This window comes from Lycium barbarum, chromosome 9 (assembly GCF_019175385.1).
Source record: "Lycium barbarum isolate Lr01 chromosome 9, ASM1917538v2, whole genome shotgun sequence".
Lineage (NCBI taxonomy): Eukaryota > Viridiplantae > Streptophyta > Magnoliopsida > Solanales > Solanaceae > Lycium > Lycium barbarum.
This window is the reverse complement of record NC_083345.1, coordinates 2,059,428-2,074,816: the sequence shown is the minus strand read 5'-3', so window position 1 is coordinate 2,074,816 and position 15,389 is coordinate 2,059,428. Positions and strand designations below refer to the sequence as shown.

Here is a 15,389-nt window from a genome sequence, read left to right as displayed (position 1 = left end):
ATTTTTATTAAATTTATGAATAATTGAGATTTTCCTTAGTTAAGTGTTTAAACAACTTAAAGTTTGAGGGCTTCTTGCAACTCAAAGTTGTGGCAGAATCCGTCGGCACTTCCATTTAAAAAAAAAAAAAATGTTTCTTGATTAAAAAGAAAGAAAAGGGGATGAAGAAGACTCAAGTAAAAGGCCAATGGTAATAAATTTTTGATCTCTTAAATTTTGATCAAGATTTTTCCATCAAGTTACGTACCAGTACTTCAATACTAGAAAACTCACCTGCGCTTCGCGCGGTTGGCAATAAAATGGTGCGCTCTCATTTTAGTATGTCACACCCCTTTTTCGCGCCCCTAAGGACACGCGAGATTTTATTCATTTAAAGGATTTTTCCAATTGAAGTGACGGTTTTGAGAAGGGATTATTTTATTTGTAGAGTCGTCACCTGAAATTGAGTTTTGGTGTTCCAAGTCACCTTATTGAATCCCTAATAAAAAGGAAATGACTCTTTATTTTTTGTCTGCGCAAACAAAAGACCGGGTAAGGAATTCTGTTGACCGGGGAGAAGGTATTAGGCATTCCCTGAGTCCCGTGTTTCTAGCACGGTCGCTTTTATCGACTTATATTTGGTTACAATTAATTCTCAGATAAAAAAAAGTGTTTTAATTGTTTAAGCTTAGGAGCATGTATGCACGCAAGGTCTTCCGTTAATTATATATTATTAGAGTGTCAAGGAGCGGAATGGCCCACATGACTTTTCGTTAATTATATGCATTTAACCAAGGAACTAGTCTGTCCACATGGTCAACACAATTATTATTTGAGGGTCAAGGAGCGGGATGGCCCATATGATTTTACTTTCATTATATGTATTTAACCAAGGAACGGATTTGTCCACATGGTCAACACAACTATTATTAGAGGATCAAGGAGCGGAATAGCCCACATGACTTTTCTTTAATTATATGCATTTAACCAATGAATGGGTCTGTCCACATGGTCAACACAATTATTATTAGAAGGTCAAGAGCGAGATGGCCCACATGACTATTCTTTAATTATATGCATTTAACTAAGAAACAGGTTTGTCCACATGGTCAAAACAATTTTCAACGCGCCTAAAGAATCTATCGTTAAAAAGGGTGTTTGTCTCTTAAATCCGAGACGCTTTTTCTTTATCCTTTTCACTCTTTTCCTTTATTTTCGCAACGAGTCTTGGATTAATCTGTTACTCATCTCGCTCCATCACAATTAATTAATTAATCAGGCCTTTGATACATTGATTAGGCCCTAAAGTAGTCAAAATTTGATTCATCGGACGAGTCATATGACCCATTAACCTAACCAAATGCCAATTACTTCTATATTCACGTATTAATGCCTAAAAACTAATTGTTATCACTGCAAACACAAACCCAAAGAATCTAGCAATATCCATACAAGCATTTAAAATAAACATACTCTTAAAACAGTAGCTAACCAAGTGATTAAAGTAATACTCTTTTTCAATTTGGAATCTGTGAGACGACATAACCAATTAAAAGGAAATAAATTTTGTTAACGCCCAAACCGCTAAAAATAACCAAACCAAACAATAACATATTAGCTCTATATATTAAAAAAAAATACTAAGTGATGCGTCTAAAATAAATTCCTGAGAACGACGCAATATAACTGGAAGTAAGATATTGATAATGCATTAACAAACCCAATTTTGGACTCCATTCTTCTTGTTTGTTAGCCTTCACAGTAACATATTGGTTTCCCCAAAGTAAAAGAATCAATTTTAATCAAATAATTTCATCTTTTAAGAGCAAACAAGCGAGATTTATTAATAGCATGATAAGAATAAAGACCAATTTATATACTACAATAAAATGACATCCTAATTCATCAATCAATTATTGGGTCCATTATAGTGTTCTTCACACGATGTTATATCATAGGAAAAGATAAACTAACCTGCTAACTCAGAAGGAAGAGAAAAGCAACAATTCGACACGCACGTATTTAAAGGTAAACAACCGATCAAATGAAATAATAACAGATAGTGACAGGATAGGAGAGATTTGATAAAATAAATGAAGAACAGTGTATTAAATTTTCTTCTTGTATTTCTGAATGATCATTTCTACAATCTACTCTAGTATTTATACAAGTATGTATGGAATCTATTCTATAACAGAATGGACAGGCATACTATTTCTGTTGCTAACCTCCTAACAACTTGAAAGATAAATACTGAATTTAAAATACATAAATGAAATAAAATACTATGTATGTACAGCTAATGCAAAATACAGCTCATACGGGTATTTGGGTCTTCTCCTTCTGGACATACGAAAACATTTCTATCAGCCCAATACCAAGTTTGCAATTTTGTCCTTAAGCCCAAATTGATATAAGCCCAATTTATTCCCTTGACCTAATTTACTCCCAAAACCATCTGAAGACAAGACTTCGATCTTTCCTATGTTCAATGTCCAAACATACACTTATCTTCTCACATCGTCTTCTTCCTTCACTTCAACCATAGAAACTTGTATTATGGAAAATAAATCCCAACACCTGTTATACCCTATTTTAACCGAAGTCAAAATAGTTTATAACATTCCGGTAATTCCGGGGTTATTTAAAGTTGGGAGTCGCCACCTAATTATTTACGGTGAATTAGGGCACCTAAAGTTTATTAAAGTTATTTTTAAAGTTAACTCCGTCTTAAAAGTCTGTGAAACCAAATGATTCTAGGTACGGGTTCAACTAATTTAAAGGGAAGGTATTAGGCATCCTTTAAATTCCATTAATAATGGTTAACCAACCGGACTTATAATTAATTAGGCTAAGTATAAATGTAATATTATAGAAAATAAAATAATTTTGTAAGTATTGCTAAAGTTATAGATAGACATGTAAGAATGCTATTAAAATAGGGCTGGTAGAAATAACAATTTGCATAAAAAGAGCTTAGTTATAAATAAACTAAAGAAGCGGGATGTGTAACGTTTCCGTATATTTGGAGAAAGTAAGTTATGCCGACTAACAAATTTAAAAGAGTTATTGTAAGATTAATATCGGTAAAGTTTAAAGTTTTACGGTATTAAAATATGACGAAAAATCGTCGGAAATCGGAGAGAGGATTTTAATAATAATAAAAAGGAATGATTCAAGTCTTCATTATTTAAAATATTTTGAAATCAACATGATTTGTTTGGAAGGTATAGTTATTATTTAGCCTTCGGCGTCCTTTTGGGAAATCATCTTGTTTAGCCCAAAATTTTATAGATACCAACATTTAGTTTCATTCTAAGTTTTAAACGATCACCTAATCTTCCAAAAACTAGAATTCCTCCAAACCCCGTAGAGATCCGTCTAAGTCAAGAAAACAAAAATAAGATAAAATGTTAGTCGTATAATACAAATCAAACACACACAATAGGTAAAAGAGCAAATATAACTAAATGGGCTTGGCCCCTTGTGTTGACCGTATAGCTACTAGCATGCAAAAGGGGTGGCAAGGATCTGCCATAGTCGGGGAAAGAAATGGATTTTTGTTGCAAAAGGAAAGAGATGAGAGAGACGATCATGTGCAGCTGTTGAACGTTGCTATTAGCTGGGGAGAATACAAAGTATTGAAAGCTTTTGCCCAAAATGGGCGGGCAAGATCTGGCATGGCGAAAATGATTTAGGGTTCTGCTACAAAAATGGAAGAGGAAAGGAAAAGGGGAGGAGAGCTTGTGCGGTTGCTGTGTGTTCTTTGTCATTTAGGTCTTAGATGAATGATAAGTGGGCCGGGTCGGGTATAAAAATAATGGGCTGGATCGAATATAGGGTAATGGGCTGGTCTCGCCTGGTGGGCTGATCTGTTTTAAAAGATTGGTCACGAATTGGGCTAGCTGAAATTGTTGGTATTTTCTTCTCCTAATTAATTCCTTTTGGGCTTAATAACTAGTACAATGTATACTATGTGAAGATAATTAGTAATTCATACGTAGAAAGTAGGATTTAATAAAGTATTGATTTGTAATTAATTTAACGAGTACAAAAATCCGAAAATAAAATGATGACAAACCATTTTGGAATTTGTGATAAAGTTGCTAGTAATGTTGATAGTAAAATAGTGAAAATAAAAGTAACGATATTAATAGCAGTAGAAAAATAAAATAGTAGTGAAAACAAAGTATTTAGTTCGTTAATAATTTTAGAAGCCCGAGGAAATAAATTGGAATAAAGGAGGGGCAAAATTGGGTGTCAACAACACCCCCCTCAAGTTGCAGGTGAGGATGAAACACCCAACTTGTCCAATAACCTATGGTGAATCGGGCCAGTGAGAGACTTCGTAAACAGATCTGCAAGTTGCGAAGTCGATTTGACATAGGAGAGTGAAATCAGACCAGCGAGGTACTGTTGACGGACGAACTGACAATCAATTTCAATGTGCTTCGTCCGTTCGTGAAATACGGGGTTCTTTGCTATGTGAATGGTGGCGAGGCTATCGGAATGTAGGGGAATCGGCAAGGAAATTGGAACGGAGAGATCCTCAAATAATCGTACTAACCAGGTAAGCTCAGCGACAACCCTTCGCATTGAACGATACTCAGCTTCAGCTGAGCTAAGTGAAATAGAAGCTTGCTTTTTAGATTTCCAAGAAATAGGTGAAGAACCAATTGAAATATAGAATCCACTAACTGATTTGTGTGAATCTGGACAGGTGCCCCAGTCAGAGTCACAAAATGCGAGCAATTTGTAGCATGAGGGGGAGGACATGAACAAGCCAAGACCTGGATCCTTCAAAAGATATTGCAAAACCCGAAATGCAGCAACAAGATGTGGTTCACGAGGATCTTGCATAAATTGGCTCAAGTGCTGGACGGTAAAAGATAAGTCTGGCCTTGTATGAGTAAGATAATTCAACTTACCCAATAAATGTCTATATAGAGTAGGATCTGTAATTGGACTGCCTGTGTGAGCTTGTAGCTTGATGCTTGAATCCAGAGGAGAAGAAACAACTGTGAGGTGTAATGAATCAAACTCATGTAATAGATCAATTGTAAATTTCCTTTGAGATAAAATAAGACCATGAGATTCCCTAACAACTTCCATGCCAAGAAAAAAATGCAAATTTCCCAAGTATTTTATTCGGAATTCCTTATCCAGAAACATCTTAAGGGAATGTAATTCTGCTTGATTTTTCCCAGTCATTAGAATGTCATCCACATAGACTGCAATGATAAGTTGGTATTTTATCAACTTATTTCTTCTTTAAGCTTAGACTTTTGCAATGTTTGATTGAAAAAATAGTGCATTTAATGTCGTTTACTTCCATTTTATAGGTTTATGTGATTTAGAAGTGATCGGAAGAAACCAAGCGAAAACAAAGTCAAAAAGAGGCCAAATTGGACAAAAACTGCACAGTTTTGCAAAACTGTCAAAAATGGACAGTTTTGCAAAAACGGGACAGAACTGCAAAAAACGGGCAGAACTGCAAAAACTGAAATCTGGGGCATATTTTATCATATTTTTGAACTTGGAAGAATTAGGGCAGCTACAAAAGAGAGACTTGGGGCATATCATTATCATCTTTGGCACAACACACAAGTTCTTGGAGGCTAGGGTTTCATCTACAGCATTGGAGGAGAAGATTGGAAGCACTTTAATGAGATATTTCTTAATGTTTTCTTCAATTCCTTGTTTTTTATTGTATATCTAAGTGTGTAGTATTTATTCCATTACTTGAATCTTGTTTATGAAAATATTATTGATTAAAGTTTGGTTTGAAACTCTTGTTATGCTTATGTATTAAATGATTTTTATTCCTAATAAAGTGGGTTATTGTTTCTTTAATTAATCTCGTTCTTGAATGTTTCCAAAGGGATTAGCTAACCCTAGGACTCACCCATTTACTTTGATTGAGCTTGGAAGAGGAAATCTAGGTTGGGAAAGATTAATTAACAAGAATTTGGGTCATTAAACCCATCTAATAACTTGAGCTCGGAAGAGGATAGTTACTTGAGGTTAAATTGATTGTGCTCAATATCACACTCTAAGGCTTGGAAAAGATTAGAGTAAAATTCATTGATTTGGTTGGAAGACTTTCAATGAGATTTTAGAAATCATTATCTATTAACATAAACCCGATCTTAGTTGTAAAATTGTAAAATACATTGGATCGTTACTTGAGAGTAATTTCCCTTGTATCCATGCTTGTGGCCATTGATCATTTTACTTGCTTTCTAGGTTAGTTTACATTTTTGCATTAGTTATAATTTTCCAAAAACCAAAATATCATCTATCATTTGGCTTTAGCTTAGTTGGTGGAAGTTTCTTACTTTCTTAATCGCCTAGCATATTGTTCCCTGTGGGATCGACCCCGACTCATAGTTAGGTAAATTATATTGCATACGACCGTGTACACTTCTCTTTGAGGAGTGGATTTGGACGTTATCATGCAACAATAGAAATGAAATCACCTTCCTTTTTCACAAATAGAGAATAGTCATTTAAAGAATGTTTAAATCCTTTGAAACTGAGAGCAGATGTCAGCTTTGAATACCACTGTCTGGATGCTTGTTTAAGTCCATAAATGGACTTTTTCAGCAAACAGACATGATTAGGTGGGGGAGGTGAAATTCCTTGCGAATACTTCATATAGATTTCATCATCTAAATCCCCATGTAAAAAGGCATTGTTAGGTAAGTGGCTGTTAAAAGACATTCTCCCCAATAGGTGATAGGCAAGTGGGATTGAAATAACAAAGCCCTTGAGGTTTCAAGAAGATGCTTGTGTTTCCTCTCCACTACTCCATTTTGTTGTGGGGAGGATACACATGTGGCTTGGTGTATAATACCCTTAGATAATAGAAAATCTGATTGCACTTTACCACTTCCTAATTCAAAAGCATTATCTGATCTTATTATTTTCACTTGAGAATGGAACTGTCTTTCCACCATATTTAAGAAGGATTGCAATATTGAAAAGGCATTTGATTTTGTGCTTAATAAATGAGTCCAAGTATCTCTTGTAAAATCATCTACAATAGTGATAAAATATTTAAAACGATCATGGGTAGGAGTTATGTATGGTCCCTAAGTGTCTACATGGATTAGAACAAAAGCAAATTTAGTTGTGATAGTGCTTAAAGGGAAAGGCTGCTTGGTTTGTCTTGCTATAGGACAGATAATGCAAGGAGAAGTAAATTTAGAACAAGAAGAAATAGGAACAATATTTTTCATATTACTTAAAGGAATGTGACCCAACCTGTAATGCCATAATCTATCTTTTTACATTTGGATCAAAAACACTGGAAAAAGCAGAAAAAATAGACACTGAATTGGAAATACAAATGGACTGATCCTTAGGTAATTGAAAACTAGAGCTAGACAAATAACTAGATACAGCCTTAGGAAAACTAGTAGAAACTGCTGGCTGATTTGACTTTAAGATGTAGAGTCCTCCTTGTTCTTTACCAAGCACCAAAGGGTTCTTCAGTGAAAGGTCCTGCAAAAGAAAACATGTGTTAGGTGTGAAGAGAAGAAACTTTTTGAGCTGCTTGCACAATTTATGTGCAGATAGAAGATTGAACCTAAAGGAAGATATATAGAGGACATTATGTAGGATAAACTTAGAGGAAATAGAGACAGATCCTGAATAGGTTACTTTGACCTTTTGGGAATTAGGAAGATTGACCATAATAGGCATAGAAAATGCTTTCAAATTAATGAACAAACTTCTGTTAAAAGTCGTATGTTCAGTTGCTCCACTATCTATTATCCAAGATCTACTATTAACATTGATTAGGCAAGCATATGAGTTAAAGAACCTAGTCATACCAGCACATGTTAGATTTGCAGCAGTCTCGGTGGAACCTCCACTTGGCTGGTTCATTTTAACTTGTTCCAACAGCATCAATAGTTGAGAAATGTTATCTTGACTCAAAGATTTTGCCTCATTGTTCCCCCCTGATTGTTGTTCATCATCTCCTGAACTGAATACATTGTTAGATTGAATAGCATTTTGAAACTTTCATGGCTTTGTAAACTTGAAATCAGTAGGAAAACCATGGATCTTGTAACACTTGTCAATAGTGTGTCCTGGTTTCTTGCAGTAGTTGCAGTAAACTGTGTTTTTCTTAGTGTCATAGGCAGTTTTTTGATTCTTATAGTCATTAAAATTTCTTGGTTGCTGATTAGTTACCATAAAAGAGGATGGATCCCCTGGGTAAGTAGGGGTTGCATGAATCTCTCTTTGTTTTTCGTCTTGAATAACTAGAGAGTAAGCTTGTCCAATACTAGGAAGGGGTGAAGATAACAAAATATTACTACTTACACCCACTACAAGAAAAATGGCCTTTAAGGAAGGGAAATATGGTCCCTAAAAGTCCAAATCTGGTCCCAAAAGGGGAAATTATGACGGGAAAAAGCCGGTCGCCACCTGTCGTAATAGCCTCCGCCGCTAAAGGTCAACCGCGACGGGTTCAATAATCTGGTCGTTAAAAGTCTTTTGAGACGGGTAATATATCTGGTCGTTAAAAACTTTAGAGACTACATATCTCGTCCCTAATGGATGATTAATATCATCATAAATAAATGATTTCCGGTCGTTAAATCTTTTTAGCAACCAAATGTTACTAGTCCCAGATTATCTTTAGAGACAAGCATTACTGGTGCTTATTTACAATAATTGTACTAATTTTCACGACCATATTTCTGGTCTCTTATTGACCGCAAGTTGTCCCGAAAGCTCAATGTCACAAAAAAATTATTTTATCAATAAATGTCAGATTCCTACTAAAACATCTAGATACAAAAGCGTTATATATATAAAGAGGAAGATAAGAGTTATTAATTACAGTAAAATTGTTAACATCCCATGATGTTAGTTTCAATATTTGCTCGACACCTTAACAAAAAACGTTGCTAACACTCGAGCTAGACTACGATAGCGAGTGCATAACATTCCTAGCAAAATAATGAGCTTGTGCATCTTCTAAACTTCCATCTTGACTTGTCAAATTCAATCTTCAAAACCTGTAAGTACAAAATTTTGGAAAGACTTGAATAACTATTAGTAAGATAAGATATATAAATTCTACACTAGTAGTAGTTATACCGCTTACCCCAAAAGCAATCTAATAAATTCATTAGGTGTTATCCAGCAAAATCATCGAGGCTGCAAGAGTAAGAAAAATTAATTAGAAAAGTTTCGGGATGCATTAACCAAGAATCAAAGTCTATTTTAAAACGCAACTAAAACAATAACTGTTACAAGCATAATGGAAGTGTTTAAACATAAGCTGTTGTTTCCCGTGGAAAAGTTAGAAATATAAAGAAAAAACCTTGACGGCTCCCATGGAGCTTTGAGCTCTTTTCGGCCTTTCATGTCCTCTTAGGCCACCGAGCAGCAATGGTATTATCCTATGCGTACATTGAAGTGAGATCCTTGGTTTAATCCTAAGGAAGAGACTACTATAACCATTGCATGGATCTCGTTTCCAACCCTAGCACCTAATTATTTTGGCCAATCTCAGCTCTTTCCTATGGCAACAGCAATAGGGAAGCCTTTGAAGTTGGATATGGCTACTAAGAATAAGACAAGGCCAAGTTGTGCTAGAGTAGAGGTAGAAGTTACTTGCTTGTTAATCATCCTAAAAGGGTACAGATTCAGGTTATTCCTAATACAACTGGTGCAATCAAGGCTAAATGGGCGAGAATACATTATGATTTCATGCCCAAGGATGGCAAGAATTGTTGTATACAAGGGCATGATGAGGCAGGCTGCTGGAAAATTCATCCTAAATTGTTAAGGATTTGTACGAGTGGAAAGATGCAAAAGGAAAGAAGCAGGTGAAGAGCAATGGTGATGGACAAAAACAAGGTGCACAAACTGTAGATGCAGCACTTGTCTCAGGTGGTACAGGAAAGGAAGTGCAAGCAGTAGTTCCTAATGCTAATGATGTGCAAACTACTAATAAGTTTGCTGCTTTAGAGGAAGGGAATAAATATCATGTGGAGGAGGCAGGTACTTCAAAGCAACTTGTTGCAGTGAAGGAATCAGTGAAGACAAATGCAGATGTTGTGCAGAAGCAATTAGTTCAAGTACCTGATACTTCTGTGGATCAAGTTCATACATATCCCAAGTCGACTAATAATACTACTAAGTCGACTACAGTTGATAAAAATCAAGCAGTGCATGGTGTGCAAGGCAATGTTGCACCACTGGTAAAGGATGTTTCTCCTGGTGTTACTGGTGGAAGTGGAGATCATATAGAGCTTGAGGGTGTTCTTGTGGTTAGTAATACTACAGAAATTGAGGCTGCAGTTCCTATTGATGAGAACATTACTATGAAGCAGCTTAATGTGAATTTCATAAAATTTGGATAATTCAATTGCATTTTATGCTTTAGCTTCTCAACTGTTATCCCTATCTCTAGCTAGCAAGAGTTTGTATGAGTAGTGAACTTTGTCAATAAAGCTATAATAGCATAAATAGTGGTAGTTTTCTCCAGAAAGAATGGGAGCCATGAGAAAGAACCTGTCACGGTGAGTGGCACACCACCGGATTTGCCCTGCAAATTCCCACAATTAAACATGTCTTAAAATAGACAAATGCAATCTTGAATAGCACAGCAATCGGCTCATAATCTGCTACACTCACCATTCAAACTACATAATCAATAAAATGAAAAGTATTCTGCTATTTTAAATACAAAACAAACACCATTAAGGTTTTCCATTGTAATCCACACAAAGAACCTTATATCATTTTCCTTTCATGTTTGAGCATAAAGTGGATAAATTTCTCATGAGAGAACTTCAGTGGCGACTGAGCTTTGCCATATTACAAGGAGCTAGAGTCATGTGTTCATAGAGCGGCTTTCATCACTAATGAAAATAGAAAATGCCAACTTGAATTGAGGAAGATCCATATAAACTTCATATAGCTAAGAGATGAATATAATCAAAGGAAAAAGGTCAAATATATCCCTCTACTTTAGTTATTAGTCAAGTTTTCCCTCCGTTAGTGAAAGTGGTCAAATATACCCCTGCCTCTACAAAGTTAACACATTTACCCTATTTTGACGGATTCCCCCAGATCGGACCTAAATTACCCAATTTCAATCTAAATTACCCATTCAAACAGATCCCCATTTAAACCCAACCCGCGATCCACTACATAAAAACCCAAATCTTGTCATCTTATTCCTTCAACCGTGGACAAAAATTAACAAAATTTTCTATTGTCGGGATGTTTATTTTCATCAACCATCCTTCTCATTCTTCTAGGTACCCAATTGATGAAGTTTATCTGTTCTCTTATGACCAACTGAAGTTCACTGGTAGTGTAAGATTGTTACTTGAAGGACCTACTACAATCATGAACAGATAAACCACGCATAATAATACCAGAATAAAAGCACTGTATTTTCTGTAAGCACAAAACTACGATTTATTACTTCCCTTCTACTTTCAAGTAAAGTAAACGTTTTCCTTGTTTTCTCCTCCACTAAGTAGATATTTGAAAAAATGGACACGCAAAACGAAGCTCGTTTGCAAAAAATAAGAATTTAAACTTTGAAGCTTTAATGGAGCGTTAACTGCTGCCAATGGTGGTTTCAGTTCGGCGTTCTCGCTCAGACGAACGGAACCAGTATTTTCAAGCACAAATTCTAAATCACCAACAAACCACTACAACTCAGTTCAATTAATATCGTCTTGCTGTTTGAATCGATCCTTAATAGCAATCTTAGAAATCCTATGAACTTCGGGTGTTTTTACGCTCAGAAAGATCAACAGCTTTTGAATTGGTACTCAATCTTTCATACCAGCTACTGAAATCAAAATTTTAGCTCTAATCTTTTATTTCCCTTTCCCCCTTTGGCCGCCGTTGAAGCTCCGTCAATGGTGGTTTCAGTTCGAGGATCGAAGAAAGAAGACAACCAGACCTGCTGTAATCTCTAATTCATGTTTTTTCTCAATGAGGAAAGTGGTGTCGTTAATATTGATTATGGTGGTCGCAGAGTTAAGGAGAGGGAGGGTATATTGGATGATTGAAAGAGGCTCTGTTGATGGTGGCAATGGTGCAGATGGTCTTAAGCTCTGGAAGTTTTGGTTTGTGGGTCGCGAGTCAGGTTTAAATGAGAATCCGTTTGAAATGGGTAATTTCGATTAAAATTGGGTAATTGAGGTCCGATTTGGGGGAATCCGTCAAAATAGGGGTAAATGTGTTAACTTTGTAGACGACCGGGGTATATTTGACCACTTTCACTAACAGAGGGCAAACTTGACTAATAAACTAAAGTAGATGGGTATTTTTGACCCTTTCCTATAACATCCAAACATGAAACAACTTAAAAGTCTTCCAGGCAAAAAAAATAAGAAAATGAGAAGGTTCGAATCAAGAAAGATAAGTTGATGAAAAATTTTGAACTCACATTGTTGTATAGTGACTGTCATTACCCTTATTACTCTTAGGAAAAGCACTGGAAAAACAACAGAAAGACAAAAGATAAGCAAGATTAAAGATCTTCCAATGTTTCCATAAAAAAACATAGTATAGTTGTGTGAGTATCCCTGAAAATTTTGAACTCACATCATTTTAAAATGTTTCTTGTCCATGTTCAACCTTACATTGATGTTATCCCTGATATCTTGGTAATGTCACTATCAGGTGATATACTTGGTGTGGTGTGGTCACAATAGTAGTGAGAACAAAGTAAAATTTCACGTGTACCTGATGTTCTTTTCTTACTTGTTATATTTGCTTAAGCACTAGATGAACCATATGTTTTGATTACAAAACTAAGACTAGTATTAGTTAGTAAAAACCCTTGATACACATTATTTCTTCTTACCATAGCTGGTATGAGTCTATTAAAGCTGTAAGGAGTCCAAAAGCACCAACATAACATCAATATTATTAGAGAACTGTAAATTATAGCACATTTTAAACTTTTTGAAGACCAAATTAATACTATGTAAACTACCTAAACATCTTATGAACTTTCATTCACCCCTAATTCCTTAAAGTTCCTAATCCATTAGCTAAAAGGCCTAAAATGTAAACTGAACAGGCTCGAACAGTAGTTGGTTCAGGAAAATAAAATACTACATGGGAAAACAAAATCAGTGCTAACTCATATCATGTACAAAGTATTATAAAGAAAAAAATCTCAAAAAAGTTAACCCATTCATCGAAGAATCTATTGATGTCACTAATACGAGTACTTTGCAGAATTGGAAATGCGTATTATAGAAACTAAGATATTGAAAGCCCAAGAAAAAAGTAACACGAGTATTCTGTTTTCGACACTAAAAATCTGGACAAAGTACTAGTAAATTCTCAAAAGAGAAAAGAAGGGTTGATAATAACAAAAAGCTGAAGGTTCTTAGGAAACACATACACATTCAAAAAGATTAATGGGTCACCAAGGAAACCTGAAAATCGGCGAAGTAACGGTGTTCTCTGGGTCAAAATAGTCGATTTCCAGTCCTAATTTTCCCCAAACCTGTCAAAATTATCAAATGACTAAGAGAGAGATGAAAGGATGGAAGAAAAACACCAGTACAGTCTTGGACGGTTTTAATTTTGTATTTGGGAGAAACATTGAAGAATAATTGTTAGATTGAGGGGCTAGGGTTAAGGAATTTTTTTCAATGGAGAAAGAGAGATGAGCGGACTCTTTCTTTCGCAAAAGAGTTGTTATATTAGTGTTATATTTATTCTTGGTTGTCTTTTTAGGACCATATCTTAATTTATTTTGGGACCTAATTAAGATTCTTCCCTGAAAAATAGACAATTACGGGCCAGCACATAATCTCGTCTCTAAAGGTATACCTTTAAGGACTAGATTTTTATCTCGTCGCTACATGATGGTCACAGATACCCCTTTTTCCTGTAGTGACCTATGAAAGTGTCATTTAAACCCATTAAAAATTGTAACAGTTTTTCATCTTGATGTGCCTTCACAGTCTTTTCTTTTGCACCACACGTACACTCACATCCACAGGCAGAAAAGGTATTCATAGCATCCAGTTCATCCCATAAGCTTTTCATTTTTGTAAAATAAGCAGAAATGCTAAGGTTCCTTTGTGTTAGCGCATTTAATTCCTTTTGAAGTTGAAATAATTTTGCCCCATTTGCCTGACCAAATCTATCTTCCAGGTCAGACCAGAGGACTTTTGCACTTTGGGAGTACAACACACTTTCAGCAATTTCTTTTGATAAAGAGTTGAGCAACCAAGAGAGTACCATATTGTTGCATCTTTCCCAAGATTTCTGGAGTCCAGAGTCAACAGCTGGAACAATTAGAGATCCATCAATGAATCCTAACTTGTTCTTAGCTGAAAGGGCTATGATAACAACCCTTCTCCAGCCTCCATAGCTTCTACCAGCAAAGAGAGCACCCACCAGGTTCATTCCTGGATAATCTGATGGGTGAATGTAGTATGAATGAGATGAATCCACAACATTAGTTGTAGTGGATCCATCAGTCCTTTCAACAGAAGAAGAAATATTTTCTGGTGTGGGTATTCCATCTCCAGACATTGTAAATTAGTATATAGATTCAAAAAAAAAAAAATTGCAAAAGAAGAAACAGTGTGATTGTAAATTAAGAACAGAAAAATAAGGTTGTAAATATGACTGAAATTAGACCTGCTCTGATACCATGATAAAATAAATGAAGAACAGTGTATTAAATTTTCTTCTTGTATTTCTGAATGATCATTTCTACAATCTACTCTAGTATTTATACAAGTATGTATGGAATCTACTCTATAACAGAATGGACAGGTGTACTATTTCTGTTGCTAACCTCCTAACAACTTGAAAGATAAATACTGAATTTAAAATACATAAATGAAATAAAATACTATGTATGTACAGCTAATGCAAAATACAGCTCATACGGGTATTTGGGCCTTCTCCTTCTGGACATACGAAAACATTTCTGTCAGCCCAATACCAAGTTTGCAATTTTGTCCTTAAGCCCAAATTGATATTGTTACACCTCAGAAAAAAACAATTGAGTCCATGAAATAATTCTGCGGATGAACAGTAACTCGGCGAACAGTAGACGCGGATGAACAGTAACACAGGAACAGCAGACGCGGATGAACAATACTCGGTGAACAGTAAAAATCTGGAAAGTAAAAACCGAAAAATCTGATTTTTTTTCTTCATTTTTACCTCTCTCTCTCACCCTAAACTCTCTCTAAACCCTCCCAAACCCTCCTAAAATCTCTCTAAATTTTTCAAGTTGAAGTCCTCCAAATCAAACCAAGATTTCATCTTAGGAATTGGAAACTAGTTAAGAAAGGATTATAGTATTTGGTGCTTGATGTGTGGCTGATTATTGAAGCTTGGAGCTAGGATTTTAGTTGAGTTTTCTGGGCAATAAGGTA

At 35.4% G+C, this 15,389-nt stretch overlaps 1 protein-coding gene and 1 long non-coding RNA gene across 3 annotated transcripts; both read right to left on the bottom strand.

Moving 5' to 3' along the window:
- Nucleotides 1–8,732: 8,732 nt before the first annotated feature.
- On the bottom strand, nucleotides 8,733–13,736 carry LOC132610591 (uncharacterized). Of its 2 annotated transcripts, none has more exons than XR_009571181.1 (5): nucleotides 13,388–13,736; nucleotides 12,419–12,466; nucleotides 10,519–10,552; nucleotides 9,104–9,156; nucleotides 8,733–9,014 (listed from the first exon to the last, which is right to left on the bottom strand). It is a non-coding gene; the product is annotated as an uncharacterized LOC132610591 (long non-coding RNA). The 2 variants fall into 2 exon arrangements; XR_009571180.1 differs by having other exon boundaries at nucleotides 13,422–13,733.
- Nucleotides 13,737–13,860: 124 nt separating this feature from the next.
- LOC132610376 (uncharacterized) lies at nucleotides 13,861–14,532 on the bottom strand. The gene has a single exon (XM_060324678.1). The coding sequence runs from the start codon at nucleotides 14,530–14,532 to the stop codon at nucleotides 13,861–13,863; it is 672 nt and encodes a 223-aa protein (XP_060180661.1).
- Nucleotides 14,533–15,389: the final 857 nt, after the last annotated feature.